General features: G+C 40.5%; 1 protein-coding gene across 2 annotated transcripts in view; it reads right to left on the bottom strand.

Annotated features, from left to right (window-relative positions):
• Nucleotides 1–965: 965 nt before the first annotated feature.
• Nucleotides 966–18532, bottom strand: part of PRRG3 (proline rich and Gla domain 3) — a 157950-nt gene continuing 140383 nt past the window's right edge. For both annotated transcript variants that reach the window (XM_069213658.1, XM_069213647.1), the window contains 2 exons: nucleotides 16250–16410; nucleotides 966–11714 (listed from right to left, as the gene is read on the bottom strand). In XM_069213658.1, coding sequence (XP_069069759.1) covers nucleotides 11190–11714; nucleotides 16250–16410 — 686 coding nt within the window. In that variant the 3' untranslated portion in view covers nucleotides 966–11189. The remainder of the gene's footprint in view (nucleotides 11715–16249; nucleotides 16411–18532) is intronic.

Genomic DNA, 18532 nt, shown 5'->3' with positions numbered 1-18532 from the left:
TAATTAGGCTGGGCTGCAGGGATGGGGTCTCTGGGGCCAAGATTGGCCCTGGAAGAAAGAGCAACACTGTCCCCTACCCCCCACAAAATTAATAATTAGGCTCGGTCCCAGGGGATGGGCTCCCCGAGGCAGAGATTAGTCCTGGGGAGGGGACATTTAGCCCCCTCCCCCTCAAAAATAAAATATTTAGGCCGGGCCCCAGGGGATGGGGTCCCTTGGGCTGAGAATGGCCTGGGGAGGGGGGCTGTGGGCTACGTGTGGTGGCCAACCTTCGCTGTGTCCAGCGCGGGGTTGGGTGGTTATAGGGGTTGGCTGCAGGGCCTGGCTGTCATCAGTGATGTCACTGATCATGTCATGAATGACGTATGTGAGGTCATAAGCAGTGCATTACGGCGGTGCACGTGATAGTTAACCGAATTCGTTAGAATGGCTGAAATTCACTGGTTTTGTACGTGTGAAATGTGAGCCTAACTATAAAGTCCCAGTTTTTTTCAGTGAATTTCCCTGTTTTTATAATTCTATTTTCGAACTATAACATACCTGTAGCCTTCGTTATTTTCACTGAATATGTACACATGCACATGCCTGGAAAATACTTACATTTGCATTGTAAAGGCATGCGTGGTAATGGTATATGTGTGGTAAATTGTGTGGTAAAGGCATGTGCGTAGTAATGGATGCGTCGTAAAGTTATTACGTGGTAACAACTGCATTGTTAATGTTGTTTTCTGGGTGGGGATTTATAACATTTGCACTGCAAAACAATTTTCATATTTGTTGGACCCAAATGTTAATCACACACGTTCACATACGTTCATTTAATGACGCTACAAATAGGACTTCTGGACCCATTAGCGTGGGCTCAAAAAGTCCACAAATTAACTCACAAAATGCAACTGCCTACCTAATGATGAAAGTAGAAATGTAGATACCATCATTAAAAGAAAACACAGCCACAAAAAGACTCCAGAATTTAAATTTTTAATTAATTGGTCTTTAAAAAAAAATACCATTGGTACCTTGCCAAATTGGCTTTGTCTTCTTAGGAGCATGTGCTTGGTGTGCAAGTGCAAGAGACTGAGTGAGCTTCAGGCCGGCAGTGATATTTTTTTCCTTTTAAACACAGAAAATGCTTGTTTTTCAACAATAACATAATTAACATGGTAATACAATTACTAAATGCTTTCTTTTGAATTCCATATTTTGTTGTGTTTTTTTTTTTTTTAACCCAGCCTGTTAAGCTACTTGTGGTCCAGCCAGTTTTGTACAGCACACCTCTGCCCAACCCCTCTGTTTTTCTACTTTTCTGTAACAGCAGCATCAAATGCAGGGCTCCGCCCTGCCTAAATACCCTCATTTTAGCTTCGTCCTTATTTTGTTTCATATTGGTGAATAGCTTTACATCACCAGAAGAGCAGAACCAGGAAGATTTTACAGTCCCTCAGAAACCTCTTTAGCTGATGTCACTTCCTATTTATTTACTTCAAGTAAATGCCTACAATCTTTGCACACAGCCGTTAGGGGCCTCTTCAAAGAAACTGTTTTCATTTGTAGTACAACTGGCTCTAACAAACAGTCAATGTTTTGGTCTTATACTGGTGTACTTACCTGTAACAGTATTTTTCTAGCACATGTGATGTCTATAAAATGCCATTTACCCCATCACTATTAAAGTCATCATCAGAAAACAACCTTAAATATACCCACATCATTGTATTTGTTCATTTCTTTAGCATCTTTATGCCACTGAGGGATTCCATGAAGCCATCCCAGAACCATATATGGAATGCACAACAAAAAGATGAACTAACAGCAGCTTTCAAGATGGGGAGACAGTGGCCATTGTGTATGTATCAGACAAATTTATCAACACCAGCCCTAAATGCACCTTGCGTAGACCATTTTCTATAAATACTTCCTCCAAATGCTAGAGACTCAGTCGCATGAAATAGCAGATGCTTACGACCAGCATATGAATATTGAATGGAAGAATTAAAGGACTAAGAACATGAGAATCAGACATCTTTCATAAAGAATAATGGTTCCTCAAACACATGAAAGCATTCATGTCTAGATGTGAAAAATTATTTTCACTACTTGCAGTACCACTAAAAGATTGCAGCAGTTAACAAGGTGAAAAGTGCAGGATGCAAAAGTCTTAAAAGATGGCTTAAAGGAAGAGACTGATTGGGCAAAAGACATGCATACCAACGCAGTGGAAATCTACGTAAAGTTACCTTTATGGTGATCTTGGCACTATTAGTCCCATCTCTCTCTTCTTCATAACTTGCAATGAATAGGTGCAATAGGAAGCAGGATTAGAAAGATTTTCTAAAGGATGCTATCACTTTAAACCTGCACAGGTAGACTGCACAGGTATATGCAAGTGTGCTCCTCCAATTGCTTCGTGCTGTGTCCCACCAACTGATCCAACATTGTTCGAACACATTTTTGCATCATGTACACTGAAGCACAACAAGAGGCTCAAAGGGGACGGTATGCCAACTGGTCCAAACAATATTGTCTACAGTTGCAGAAAGGCTTTTAGCTAACTTACGTCTTGATTTAGATCTAAGTGGGGGAATACTCTGTCACAAAGATGGCAGATTTCCCATCCACCTTATTACCATCCCCATAGGATATTAAGGGATTGTAATATGGCAGAAGGGGTATCCATCACGTTTGTGACAGAGTATTCGCCTCTGCCCAGATCTAATATAGACCCTTAGTTTTCCAGTGTAAGTGGTCATTGTTTCCCAATAGGGAATAGGCAGATTCACAAAAAGTATTTTGTTCAAAAGACTTGTGATTAATGGAAGCCACAACTAGGCTAAAACCTCAATAGCAACTGTTATCCCAGATAGAATGAATGTACTGTAGGAGACCTCAAAATTAATTGCATTTAATAGCTTCAGTTATCTGGACTGACAATGTATGCCACAATGGTCGATGGTGGAGAGGCAGCAGGAAATCTATTACTGACCCTAAGCCTACTAAATGACAAGTAAAAAACAAAGTACTCCTAACTGAAACCAATGTCAACATCGACAATTCTTACTGCACTTCACTCAAGCTAATGATTCTTCAGAAATACAAGGATGAGAATATGCCAACCTCCCATAAAGTAAGCTTGAATGACTAGGAGGGAAGGGTTGATAACCAACACATGTTGATGAACATGAGGATTGGTCCCTTGCAATGGATTATGAACTTTTGTGGCGACAATACAAAGTGAAACCTTTAAACAGGTCTGGGCCAGAAAAATGTTATTGAAGTATCTTAACATTTGAAAGATGATGTGTAGTCAGATGGAAAAGCATTACTTTGGGAGTCTGCCCTGCTCTCAAACCTGAAAGCAAACCAGAGTCACTGATAAACTTCTTCTCAATGATGTTGATTTGGGGATGTTCACACTTCTTAAAAAACTGAAATCATTTGGCATTCAGAAACAGAGCATCAAGGTCTCTTTAACTACCTGGTCCCTTGTCGTTCATTTCTTTTGGATGCACTCAAGGATAGTTTATTGAAATAATTTGGTGCCAAATCAGGGCACTTAGAAGATGTTGAACATGGTTTATCGCGGTTTATAGATAGCTACTGGCTTGCCTATAAAGATGAGAAGTAAATCATTTCAGGCCCAGGAAAAGTTTCTTGAGCTAAATTAGGATGATGTCTAAATTTCTTGACTTGAATAGTACAGAGTCCATACCTTTGCTGATGTGGTTAGTCAGCTCCACAGCTACACTCCACAGAAACTGTGGTAACAGATATTTAATGAACAGGCAAGCCAGAAAAGGCATCCTTCTGTAGAAATTGAGTAAGGATTAACCTTACAGATTGCAGAATCGCAGGGGGCATAAGAACTCTCATTTGGATTACTAATGTTTGATCCCAATTGAAGGCCAAATGCAGGAATTACATGGGTCTTGTGACTTCTGATGGAGCACAAGAAGTAGAGGCCCTAACCTTCTAGAGTTAAAACTTATCTTACGAAAGGAATTTTAAGGCATAAGAAATCATAAAGCTTGCTTCCTGTGAAATATATTCTTTAAAGAGAAGTCAGTTTGGATCCTGACTAATGGATAAGAACCCAAGGTACAAAGAAAAAACTAATTGGAGGCCAACTAAAGTTACAAAAGTACTTGGGATGGTGTAGGAGGCTGTTCAATCAGCACTAAGTTAATGGGACAATAGGATTAAACTCCCTGAAAGGGAAGTTAGCTGTCATAGTTGAAAGACTTTTTGTGAATACACTTGGACTACTTAACGGTGCCTTCCTATTGCAAATCACATGACGTTCCAATGATATTCTCTGAAATGAGTACAAAAGCAGGTGATCTAAAGATCATGGTGTTAAAATGGAAAAACCAAGATGAAAAACCCCATGATGATTAAATCCACTACAGTGAAAATAAAATGAAGAACACTGAAAATGAATACTTTTATTTTTAGTACTAACAATGGAAATCCATTAACTGTACAAAATATTTTCCATTATAAACTATTCCAGAATTGGGTAGGATAGGGTGGAGACTAGGAATAGGGTTAGTTTTGTGGTTCCAACTTGGGTTAGACCTAGTAGGGGTTATTTTTTAAATTCGTTTTGGGATTACCACCCTGGTTAATTTGAGACTTTGACTACACTTGAGGGTACTTCTACGGGATTTTCTTCAGCCTGTTTTTCTTTGAGGTAGTTTCTTTATAGCTGTCAATCTAATGTCAAAGCATTGTTCTTCCAAATAGGATCTTCATAATCAATTAAAAAGTGTATCTTTTCCTTAGTTAATAAAGGAGACCTCTCAAGAATGTCACAACAGACCTCAAAAGCTCAGCTGACAAACATATGGCTATTATAGAATGCCTTTTGGTGTTTTTTTTCTCTAGCCTGGATTACCCTGTTAAATCCAGTTCCTTCTCTGCACGCCTATCAAATTGTGCAAGAATTGGCAAATGGAAACATACCACAATCAAAAATTGGCTTAGGTTGCTAAGATTGGATACAGATGTCCTGATCTCATGGTAACGAAGTTAAGATCAGAAGGCACATTTGTCCCATCTGACATGTTTTCTTACACTTACAAGATGTCTGTTGATCTCAAATAAGATATTTGGAGAAGGGATTTGGAATTTGGTGAAGATGAAGTAGAAAACCTGGTAAAGGAGATGAAGCTACTCTCTTGAATAAAGAGAAGAGCCCAATAATTTGGGCCATTTGTGTCCATTGACTCTGTTTACAAAATGCAACTGTCTCTGAATGTTTCCTACTTGATGACAATCAGACTGAGCTATCCTGCGATCTTAAAAGTACATCTGCCTTTTTGGTGGAGACTTGAGCTGTTGAAAAATCGGCTTTAGCTGTGGAGTTTTGCCTCATCAGTTGTCTGGCATTGTACGATTTGAAAGCTGGTGGGCGTTGGTACAATAAAATGTTATAAGGCTTTAAGAAAATGTACCGAAGCCCCTGGATATCAAAACATCACACTTACATTCTTTTAAGGCTTGGTCTTTAGTAGAAGCCAGCATTTCATAGTATAAAATACAATCTTAAATTGAATATTTTATTAAGCCCTGAGGTTTGAAGATATGCACTACAAATCACTGTTTACCATGTGTTCTCAGTCAATTGACATGTAGATGGCTTAACATCCCAAATGCTGCAAACAATTGTGGGTTAATTGTGGAGGTGTATATCCAACACAGTTAGCTAAATATCCCAGGTTTTAAGATTTTAACTCATTAAAAAGGCTGCAGTATTCTGATTTCTTGTAAGGTGTTTTGCCTTGTGATTTCCAACCCGTAATTGCTTCCTCCAAGAGGAAGTTATTGCATAAGGTGTCCACCAACTTGCATTACATCGTGAAGCAGTAACTTCTGATGATTCTCAAAATGTTTGTGTGTCATCATCAAGGGATCAAACCAAGAGAAATGAATTTATTGTCCAAAGACTTGGAAATGAGAGCTAAGAATTAGTTCTGTACTTGTTCAGCAGGATAGCTCAAGCACAAAAGATTAAATCTTGTGCCTAAAAAAAGAGCTTTGCATGTTTGGAAGTGGTCAACCGTGAGAAAATGCCAGATTAGACTGGCTTAGCTAGAACAATCAAACATAAGGGCTTCATAGCTGTAGCTCAGCTGCAGATTTCCTCTATTTACTTCCATTCCAGCATCTACCATTGGAACAAATCAAAAGAAATCTGCACAAGAGAACATTACAACATGAAGTGGGCATCTTTAGAACTGCAAAACACTTGAAGGGAACACTTGAGGCCTACCATACTTTTAATTATAGGAACAAACAGGTTTACCATAGCTTGACTAATGTCCTCTCAGACAAACATGCCAGTATGAGGGGAAACACTACAGATGAGCAGAGGAGGTATATTTCAAGCTATGACATACTTAAATGAAACATTTTAGCAATAGCAAAATCTTTACCGTAGCAAGAAACATGTTAGCCATAGAAAGACAAACGCATGTTGGGCAAAAGGTTGGGTCACTTTGTCCATGACAGCATTGGATGAATCTGAGCCCATATTTGCATATTACTTCAGTGACTGGGAAGCAAAGAAAGGCTCACCTTGCTAAAAGGAAACTGTACACGAGAAGTATGCTTGAGAGTGGTTAATTCCACTGGGAGCTCTACGAAGCCAGTCAGACACTGTTCTGGGTGCTAGAGGGCAAACAGTGACTGCTGGGCCTCAGCCATGGTGGTTGAGGATCTTTGCCACTGTGTCCTGTGGCACATCTAACTGGGCCAAGTACCACCCTTTGTGTGCTTGACTCACAAGGGTAAGTAGTCAAACCCTTCCAGGACATAGTGTGGGGGCTCAGAACTCAGACATAACGCAATGTACAGCCCAGTTGTTGTGTGTGTAAGCACATTCCTTGATGGAATGTATGGCTAGTGACGAGAGGGAGTTCCAATGTCCACGACGTTGGAATTCTCTTGGAGTCAGTTGAGCCAGGATGCACAGCTGTACAGACCTGTTCCCTTTTACTGTACTAGCGTTCTTAATAAAAGAAGAAGAGTGCTCACTTTCGCTCCTTGGCTCCGTCTCTCATTCGACGATCACACCACTACAATGTTCTCCTCTTTTATGAAAAAAGAAAACTTTAATCACAGAGAAGAATTAAATACTACATGATGAATGTGAGACACAACAAGATTGACACCTGTGTAGAGACAAACAGTGAGGCACCTTTATTCATCAATTCCTACTCTCTTTGTGTGTTGTTTTCTCTCTGTCCGCGTAAGGAACCACAGGTAACAATGGGAACTCGTGGCTGATCTCACAATGGTGCTGCAAGTGTAGAACACCCGGTAGCTCAGAGCTCTCATCAAAGTGAAACAGCTTGCATTCCATTAGAAAGTCAACTTTTGCCTGGAACACAAGGCACTTGCTTAGCATGTACTGGAGCGTATTCTTTAGGGACACTGGTGCAAATGTACACAGAAAATGCAGAAACACATAGAGGCAGATAACAAAGACGTTAATTAAAAATCAAGAAAAAGAAACAAAAAGCCCCTGCCAAACTAGACAGTACGCCACCAAAAAGGGGGAAGGGAAGTGATAGGGAGTAAAGCATATCCATGTAGATAAAGAGTAAAAACAGGAACTTAGCAGGAGCAAAGTTACTGTTTGTAGCACAGGAAAAAAAACTGACTAGGAATTAGAAAGGAGAATTCATAGTAGAAAGGTTAGCAATCTAATGTCTTTATATTTGCTGAAAGAATTGAAAGTTTATATTTTAAAACCGAAAAACCAAAAGCACATGTGTTCTGGAGTGTTTTGTTAGAATGAATGGTAGGCTTCTTTGCTTTCACTTATTAAGGTTTCTCACAGAGAAGCCAAGAAGGGATATAGTGCACCTATAGAGCATGTGATCAGTAAACTCTTTGGGAGGCCGCAGGTATGGGTGGGCAATGAAACATACACTTGGAAGGAAATGTATAGATTCCACGAATATAACCTCAGTGACAGACTTTTGGAACACCTATACTGCTTGGAGATAACCTCAGCTTTTGTAGTTTTTAAATGTAGAGGACGTGGTGGCAATGACATGCGCGCTTCATAACTTTGCTTAGTGGTGCTGGCACAAAGTATGAGAGAAAACAAGTAGCCTCACTAGCAAGTAACTAAGTAAAAGAACTCATCTTAGAGGTCTAGATCAGAGCTGAAAGGGCAAACAGTTCCTTCACTAACAGCAGGAAAGAGCAAACAGCCCCCGTACTAGACGTTTAGTGAAGTCCCTACCCACTTAATGACGCTGGGACCTTCAGTCAGCACTGTACACAATCAGAAAAGTCAGCTTGCAGGGTAATTACTTAAAAAAGAAAAACAATGCAGCCAACAAAGCATAACATCGAGGCGAAACATGTGTACTGACAAATGTAAGCATTTGTAAAACAGAAAACTCCTTTTAGCAGGGTTCGTCGCATTACATTTAAATAAGATAGTGAGGCATAACTTGCAGACCAAGCGTCCCAATGGCCTTCTTAAATTCTACAGAAATGGAAACTGAGATGGCTCCAAGCACGTGATCACTTTAGAAACAGACAACACTGTGAACATCCACACTTGAGGAACTTAATGATGTGGGTAAACGTATTTGCTTTGAAGTGTTCCCGCCCTTGCCCGCCCCCTCCCAAGTGACACCTGTGATATCTAAAGCCTGCAAGTATATAGACAATTTTGTGCTTGAGGAAGAAGCCTAAAAAGACCAGAGTGAGCTGCAAGGGAAGACAAGTAATATAGATAACTATGATGACAAGGATATTGCCTATTAAATCCCCAAATGTAGCTGCAAAGGCTCCCTTAATAATTCGCATAGCAGGGCTTGGACACTGGTTAGTTTGTGCGAAGTGCAAATTAAAAACCTACAGCAGTGTGATAATGTACATATGCAAGCCTTGCAAACTATATATAGCTCTGCCCACGGATGACTACAAAGAGCAGCATATCCTGCTCATACACATTTAAAGTTTTTTTTTTTCTTTTTTCTGACCTTTTATTATGATGCATTAGACAACTGTAACCAAGGATTCCATTTGATAAAGCACACCCCAAAAATTCATATAGATTTTAATAGCTTCACAACATCATAAAGTCTTAACAGTTTTTGATATATATATAGATATATATATATATATATATATATAACATTTTGTGAAATATATATATTTATACTCAACTTATTTATAGGTACATTCCTCGTCCCCAAAACAATACAGGCTGTTCCTGCAGCGCTTCTTTTTTACTTTTCCAATTAAATGGGCATCTGGAGGTTTTTTGTTGTGTACACGCATGCAAGGACTGGTTTTGGATTTGAAAATAAGTGCTCGTGGCGTCAGGTTTCTAGACCTGAAATTTGAGAGAGGACACCGTGCACTTAAGCCCCACAACAAGTAACACATAATGCGTGATAAAGGAGTTCCCTTTGCTCTCGCTTTCTAATCGAAATGCGCTTCATGCCTATTCTAGAAAATCTACTTACAGACTGAGACAAAAGTTCTGTTGCTAACTTATGGCTGCACCAATTGGTCTCTTAGTTGGTTTGCCTGAGCAGTTAATACTTCTTGTATTGTGCTGCCATTTTGAAGGTGAATACAATAGGGTTCTGTTCCATCTTATGAATAGCAAAGAGCTGTTCCTCACAGAATAACGATACAACATCCCTGAGGGGCTATCTCCTATTGAAACAATAGGGCCACACATGCTGGGACTGTTATAGTTATTTTAGTGTTGTTGATATGCACGGAACACAAAAGTGCTAGCGACTTTCCAACTATTTTCAGGAAGTGTGGACTTTTGTCAAGTGCAAGCGATCCAAGTAGTCAGACTAAAAGTGCCATAACTTGGAAAGGAAGAGAAAGTAAACCAAACCTGGAGAACACACCAGACATTCTATGCCACCCCGAGAAGGACAGGTCAGTTTTCGAGACCCTTCATGAAAAAGTATTTAGACAAAAGCTCCTAACTGTGTTCCTCAAGATCAGGTCACGAAAGATTGCCACCCATCTGCTAGAACTGGCTATGAAAGTGAGGCCCACCCAAGTGCGCCTAGATTCTCTGACCCAAAAGTCTATCTGGCATGGACCCCCAATTTCTACCTCCCAGCCCCGTATTTGCCAATCAAGCTTCATTTTTTTTTTTTTTTTTAATTTGCTGTCCTTTTTTGAGGATTCTTCAGTGCAAAATGTACAATGACCTAAATGTGGACACAGTGATCCAGGGTGTGCTACTAACTAGCCGTTAAAGCTTACGCAAATGTAAATGTGATAGGCTTACTATTCATAATGCTATCGTATTTTAAAGTGGTATGTGGAGCAGAATCTGTTTGGCTGTCTTACCCCATCCTAAAATATATAGTAGCACCCCTTAAAAACGAATACAGCTTGTTTCGATATAGGACACACCCAGACACAAAAACGGACACAATTTATTCCTTTATCGATGCGTGTGATCCCAAACACTGTCGAAATCGTGATATAAGAAAATGCAAGTAGAAATAAAGAAACTGTTTAAAGCATATATAGCATGAAGCAATCAATGGCTTCAAAAAATGCTCCGCAGAGGTCACTGCAGAATGAAAGTCGGGAAAACCCTCGACTTGTGAAAGTTTTTCCTCACACTCACAAAGTGCATACAAAATGACTAACTGATAACTGACTCCTTAGCCGCAATTGGTGGTGGTTTGCAGCGCTTTCTTTATAAACATTCTCTGTGTTTTTTGTTTTTTTTTGTTTTTTTTACAACTCATTCAGGTAAATGGAGCAAGCTTCATATTTTACCTCGCAAAGACGTTCATTTTTTTGGCAGGTCAATAAATGCTTTGGATTCTATGCAAGACGGCTTTAAAAATGTGATCAAAAGGGCAGAGGCAGCGCAGGAAAGAAGTACCAAGACTCTGAAATGTGAAAACAGAGAAGAGTACATTAACTACATATCAAAGTAATTGTTTTTGCTCATTGGAGAAATGTGTGCTTTTACATTTCGTGTTGTGCTGGAAGAAATCTGTGTTTCAGTTATGATCACCATCTCATCACCCAATTTACCTCTCACTGCCTTAGCACTGAGTACAACCAGAAACAAGACACTGCTGTGTTTTGAGAAAAAAGGGTAAGGCTTATGAAACATATATTCATCTTTACCTCTGCCTACATACATTTCATCCCCACCCTCTCTGGCATTATTTGCAATAGGTAGGATTGCCAACTACTAATTCTTCGTATTTGGGTGGTGGGTCCCCATAGGGTGTGCTGGTTTCTTCGCTGCTGCTTTCTGGGTTCCCAGTTACCTCTTCGTAAGAAGGTGGGGGTGTGGCACTAGACAGTCTGGACAAAACAGATACAGAGTGTTCAGGAGGGTAAAGAGTGCTTTCTAGGTGGGATCCAGCCCGGTCCACTTGTGCTCTAGTTCCAGTCTCATGTTGATACTGTGATTCGGCGTGGTTGTGTGAAGTCTCCCTGTAGACCATGACCCTGGGGAGGCTGCGGCCACCTCTGCTTGTGAGGTATCGATTCTGGGAGTAGGAGGGACGGTGGCGTGTGGCCTTCTGAAGCTGACACCGCCAAATAATAAACAGAGCAATAATGATCAGCAACGCCACGCCTAGGAGAGGAACCACCACATACATGGCATCTGAACGTTCCGAAAACTGTGGTGGGTCCTTGACAGCATAGAGGGGATTGATGTAGCCCTTCCAAAACTCCATCTAAAGGGGTAAAAGAAATGAAAAAAAATATTGATTATCACGGCCAGAACAAGTGCCCAATTACTTCAACCTAGGACTAAAATGATTAGAACCTACTGAGAGTCCAAAGATCTTCAATTTTAATGAGAAAGTAAACGGCCAAATAATTTTCATTTTTGCAGTTTATGAGTTTTCCGAGTTCCGAATTACCTTTGATTAAAGCACTTTCTTTCCCTTGTACACAGGTGGAGGGGGACACCACTGGTATGACAGTGACATCCTCCCCGAGGCATTGCTGGTCGTACCACCAATGTTGTAATCAGGCCCTTAGATTTAGGGGAATAGCTAATTCAACCAAATCAAGTTTTTTCCACAAATAGTCCTTTCATCAATAAATAAGAAGTTAAGACATAACAGTTGACATTTCAACCCCAAAGGAATGATTTAACATGGTCTCCCTCAGGACAGATGTATCAACCTGGAAGGAAATAGGAATTGTCAAGGTTGAGTAAAGAGTGTTGTTCAATAAAGAGATTTCCCAAAAGAAAAACATACTGGCTGGCTGCTTACCTGACCAAGCATGAAGCTATGCTTAACAAATCGGACCATCACAGACCAAGTAGGGTTTCCTATACCAAGAGAAAATCCTAGTATATAATCGCTAGTCAAAAGCATGAGTCATCTACAAAATCCAGTGTAAGTCCCTATAACAACATCAGATGTGAGCCAGCCCATGTGTATACAACCATCAGTGTGTATAAAGAAAGAGCAATAATAAAATATATATCAATTAAAGTGAGACCCTCTTACTCCCCAAATAACCTGTTAGAAGCCTGTGATAACACATGCATCTACTTAAAAGAGTGCAAAGACCATGGCAGCTGATAAAGGGCATACACAAAAAGTAGGAAGAAAGTGAAGGAAGCTCAGAAATTGTCACCATTATGCGTTCCTAAAAATAACTTGGAATAGAACAAAATCAAGGTCAGTGACAAGATAAGACAAGATATGGGTGCAAGCATGCAACAGAAATGAGGGGGCTTACATGAGAACCTCGCCCTCACAAAAGAGATGTCATAAATGATGTCATACATGTCATAAGTGATGTAATATGTGAGATTAGAAGCAGTGCATTGCAGGGGTGCAAGTTCTAGCTAGCTCTGCTAACTATACAGCATATAGCAGTTTTATTTTTTTAGTTCAAATGTTAATGTTATCACTGACATATTCACCTAACTATAATGTCACTTTAACCTTTGTTTTTTTCAGTGAAAAAAAAAATTATGTATATATATGTGTGTTTTTTTCACAAAAAAAAAATCAAACGGTTACAGGGACATTATAGTAAGGATCAGAATTTACACGCACAAAACCATAACAATTCAGCTGTTAGATTTATTTCAAGTAACTATAATATTTATATATATATTTATATATAGTAATATATATATATATATAGTTTTTTTGTTACTTAAAAAAAAAAGTGAGATAATAGGGACGTTACAGTTAAGCTTACATTTTAAACGTACCAAACCATAGAAATTAATCAGTTATAGTTGGAGTTATCTCAAGTTACTATAACTCATGCCCTAAGGTAACTATAACTCGCACTAGTACCATACACAGGTTTTTCATAAAAAAATGTACTGCAAATATTACATTGATATTATCAATGACGTTATCAAAGATGTCACGAGTGATATATTATGTGGGGTAGTTAGAAGTGCATGATGAGGTTGTGAGCTATAGTTACTTGAGATAACTAACTATAACTGATTCATTTCTATGGTTTGGCACATTTAAAAATGGGAGCCTACCCATAACATCCCTGTAACCTTTGTTTTTTTCAGTTAATTTCTATTGTGTTTTTAAATTCTATTTCCTAACTATACCCTCCCTGTAACCTTTGGGTTTTTTCAGTGAATTTCTAGATTTTTTAAGTAAATTAATTTTCATTACTATACGTTAATCCAACCACCACAGCACACTGTAGTATTGATCAAACTCTCCTACAGCTTTCGAAAAGTGTGCAAGGTGCATCTGCAGCAGGTAGAGTGTTTCTGTAGATCTTTGGATCCCCCTATGGAATCTCAACCCTACAGGAAGTGTTAAAATTGCAGCTTGCTGCAGACACAAAAGGGGAAGTCATTGGGTGTGCCTGGGCCAAGTCCAGACTAACTGAGCGTGCATTTAAAGGACAGGAGTACTGCTGTCAGATGGCCCTGCTGCCTGACATAGGAGGGAAACGGGAAAACAATCTACCTTTAAGGCAACACTGATCTGAAATGCAGCCTCTCCGGGAGAGTGGTCTGGACCTCCAGGGACCTAAAAGCTGAACAGTCCAACAACAGGTCAGATCTGAGGTGATCAAATTGCTCGAAGCCAATCTGGTCACAGCTTATTCTCACAAATGTGCAGAAGGCAGCGAGAAGTTAAGGGAACCCAGACCAGAAGAATCCTTGAGGCAGTAAGAGAGCGATATGCTGCCAATTACCAACTTCACAGCTACATACCTTCAAGCTATATATTTGTTTATTTATTTTTTCCAAAGTACATATATGTAGAGTTTGGCATAGTAACACCTCTGGTTTCGTTAGTGCTTAGCAAGGGATTTAAATCTGTGGAAACAGATGATATACAAGTTGCTAATTTCTTGGAAGAATTCTTTGGAAAAGGTTGTTCTTAAAGGACAGTGAATTGTTTTAGGCCGGCAATAGCAGACGCTTATTTCCTTGTGGAGGGTCTGTAAATAGATAGAAGTCCTTTCATTTACAGAGAGATTAAAGGTATACATTTGAAAAGACCTCTTAAGTTCAGATATGCGAGTCTGGGATATTAATTTAGTTTTTAACTTGTTGAACAACTGGCCAATGAATATGGCTCTAGCCTTGAGAAAGTTGTTGTGAAATTGGGCAATATTACTTTGCTCGATATCAATAAGAAGAGTGTCTGAAGTATAGGAGTTGGATTTAGGAAGTAAAATTCACCAGCCAAAAGGAAGGTTTTTTTTAATGTGGCTAAGAACTAAGACTATGTTGGATTCTGTTTTTTATCCAAAGTTTGAGGTGTTTCCAAGGTTTTGTGTGGTGAGTTACATCAAGGAATACAAGTTGAGTGAGAAAGAGTTTAGACGAGATGGTGTGAACCAGTTGTTGATTTCATATGTTAAACCGTACAGAGCAGCTTCAGTAGCTACTATTGCAAGATGGGTTAAGGCAGGCAAGAGTAGATGTTGATATGTGCAGTTTACATTTTATGATAGGAGCTATGGCCTTGACAGTCTTTTGTGCTGGAGCATGGTTGGAAGAGACTATGTAGGCAGTGGATTGGTTGAATTAAGTGGTTTTCAGAAAGTGTTATTTAAACCAGTCGAACATGTTTCAGGATAAGCATTGAAGAGCTTCAAACACGGAGAATGCTTGCCTCCTCTCTTGCCATAAAATGCACAATTTTAAAGCTATCATGTATAGAGAATCGAGATCTTCTTAAAGATAAGGAAGCTAGCATTATCATATACTCTCTTTTTCACATGTTATGTCCACAAGTCCATAGCAATTTTAAATAATTGTTTAATTAGATTACAAATAGCAGTACTGTGTTTGCAAAAATGATGTTTTGGTAAGGTGTTTGCAGACCATTAATAGGCAGCACTGGACAAAGCGGAATAGAGAGCAAGTAGGATGAATGGAGAGTAGGACCAAAGAGGGAGAAGATGAAACGTTGAAGGATATTATGGACTGTGTTTAATTTTTGTTTGTGTGTCATACAGTGTTCTGGTTTTGGAACTTTGAAGTGTCTGCTGCTTGTAAGTAGTTAATGAAAGGGTTGGTTAGCTAACGAAGGTAGGATCGTCTTAGTTTAGGTGTGGGGTGGGTCTGACTCGAACCTTACTCTTTGTATAGGCAGAAACAAGTTTACCACTTGGGACTCTAAGTACAAGAAGACTGGGGGCCGGTACTTATGCGATAGACCACAAACTGCCTCAAGGATCACAAAGGACCAAGACATGTGCCCACTACTGTTTAGATCAGAACCATCCAAGAGTTGTTAAACGAGAAGGTGAGTGCCAAAATATATGAAAGCAGGACTAAAGCAGGTATGATTAGAAAGAGTGTAGTAATAACTGAGCAAAGTTGTGTGCAACCTTCAGGCTACATAATCTAAACCAAACATGAATGACTCGGCCTTGTATTCATCGAGGTACACAACAGGATAGAAACACCTACATTTGTAGATGTACAAAACAGCAGTATAAGTGCTACACATAACATTGTCAGCCAACTTAGACATGGACGTCTTGCCTATGTTCTACCCGCTTATCTCACTCCTCTTTTCTAGGTCTTTCTTGCTGTCCACGTACTAGTGTTGTTCATTCTCTTTTAAAACTCTTGACTTTATTAATCTCTTTGTACTTAAAAAGCCTCAGTCTCCCATGAGTCTTTTCAGACCTTTGCATACCCTTCTCACACTCCTATATCGGTCATCTTCTGCAATGTGTCACTTTTCTGCAGCCAGTGAAGGGAATTGCCTCTCAGTGTAAACACTGCATTTCTCACCGTTTTCTCCTTGTTCTCAAAGACTTCTTTGACCTCTTCATAGCTGCAGGTTTCTTCCATGCACTCCCGTTCCAGCGCCCCCTGGCGGAACTCCTCTAGAAATCCATTTGCGCGCGGAATCCGTTTCAAAACAGAGTGAGCATCTTTCGACCCAAGAAACACTTAAAATCAACGAAAATAGTAAAAAAAAACGTTTTATTAATAGCCCTTTTGTATACACATTCTGTTCACTTAACTATGATAAAGCATTGACAGAAAAAGGCAATTTGAACCTACTGTTCAGGCTGATTTCACGAGTTATATTAAACGGTAAAATGTGACGTTGCGAATTTTCTCTCAGTCTTGGAATCTGTTGCACATGCCTATATAGGGGTTGCTCTCTTAGCCTTTATTGATTTTTTCATTAACCAAGTTGAAAAAGGTCATTACATACATCCATCATAAGCTACTATGGTCCTAGTAAAATGATGTTTCTTCCATCAACTAAGTATGAAAGCTTATGATGCTGGTGGTGGGGGTGGGGGTGGCGGGGTTCCAATGTAATTCAAAATGTCAAATCGGACTGGTCACGAATAAGCAAACAGTAAAATAGGTCAAGATAATCTCACCTTTTAGAAAAACAGATGTGACTTTCCACTAATTGATATTTAGTAGGCTGACCACCCTCAAGACGAAGAATATACCTGTTTTTCAAAACGGTACAACTCTGCCTCCAGGACTGCCTTTTTTTTATATCCCATAATTGTCACAGAAGCTAAACATGTATATTGCCAAACCCTTTTCGGACCACTGTAAACCGTTAGTAGACCTGCAGGTGGTGGGTGATAGGGACGAACGGCGTATATGATGCTTTGATAAGTTACCATTAGCGGACAAGAGCAGGGTCACGAGCATGAGTTTTGCAATAAATAATATCTTGGTAAGAAATATTGGCAACGCTCCTTCCTTAGCTGCCTGGGGTGCATAGAAAGCCTCTATTCGGAGGGGGGTATGGGGGGAATTGGAAGGATGGCTTTTAACCCCTTCCCCGCCACGGACGTAATGGTTACGTCCATGGCAGCGCCCGTGTGGTGCCATGGACGTAACCATTACGTCCTGGGACTGGCAGTCGGGGGAAGCGCGCTGATTTCATGAAAGGGGGAAAAACGCGCTGGAAGCCATTTGCTTCCAGCGCGTCTAAGGGAGAAGGTGAATTTTTCACCTTCGTGCGGGGGGATGCCTCTGAAAGAGGCATCGAGGGAAAGGAAAGGGTTTTCCTTTCCCTCGATGTCTCTGAGCATTCCTGCTGCCCGATCGCGATGCGATCGGGCAGCAGGAATGCCCACTAGACACCAGGGATTTCAGTATTTGTGTGTGTGTGTGTGCTTGTTTATTGTGTGGGGGAGCGACCCCTTGGGCAAGGGTCGCTCCCCTTTGGAGGCAAATATATTTTTCGTCGTTTCTGCCCCACTTGGGGGCAGATTGGACCTATTTTTAGGCCGATCTGCCCCCAAGGGATTTTTTTGTTTGTTTTTATTTTTTGTGTTGGGGGGCAGCCCCTTGGGCATGGGTCGCCCCCAAGGGGCCACATGTATTTTTGGGCAGTTCTGCCCCCCTTGGGGGCAGATAGGCCTATTATTTTTTAGGCCTTTCTGCCCCATCCCAATAGCGCCAGGGATATTATATGTGTGCTTTGTGTGGGGTGGTGGCCCCTTGTATTTATTGCCGTTTCTGCCCACCTTGGGGGCAGATTGGCCTTATTTTTAGGCCGATCTGCCCCAAAGGAGGGCAGAAAGCCACTAGACACCAGGGATTTTATTGTTGTTTTTTTTTTTTTTTTTTTCGGGGGGCGGCCCCTTGGGCAAGGGTCGCCACCAGGGCCCGTATGTATTATTGGGTAGTTCTGCCCCCCTTGGGGGCAGATAGGCCTATTTTTTTTAGGCCTGTCTGCCCCCAAGGGGGGCAGAATCCCCATAGCGCCAGGGATACTATATGTGTGTATGTGTGCTTTGTGTGGGGGTGTGGCCCCTTGGGCCAGGGTCGCCCCCCCCCAAAGGGTGCAATGTAATCTGGGCGATTTCCGCCCCCCCCCTTGGGGGTAGATTGGCCTATTTTGTTTTAGGCCCATCTTCCCCCAAGCAGAGAACACTAGACACTAGGGAATATTAAAAAATGGTTGGTGGCGGAGTGTTTGTCAACTGGCGAAGTATTTGCTTTTATGATAATAACAGTTTTTCTCCTTTTTGTTCTAGTTCAAAGCTTTTGCTGACTTTGCTGTGGCTTGTTACAGTTTTGGCAGTAGTT

This window comes from Pleurodeles waltl, chromosome 2_1 (assembly GCF_031143425.1).
Source record: "Pleurodeles waltl isolate 20211129_DDA chromosome 2_1, aPleWal1.hap1.20221129, whole genome shotgun sequence".
Taxonomy (NCBI): Eukaryota; Metazoa; Chordata; class Amphibia; order Caudata; family Salamandridae; genus Pleurodeles; species Pleurodeles waltl.
This window is presented reverse-complemented; position numbering and strand designations above follow the sequence as displayed.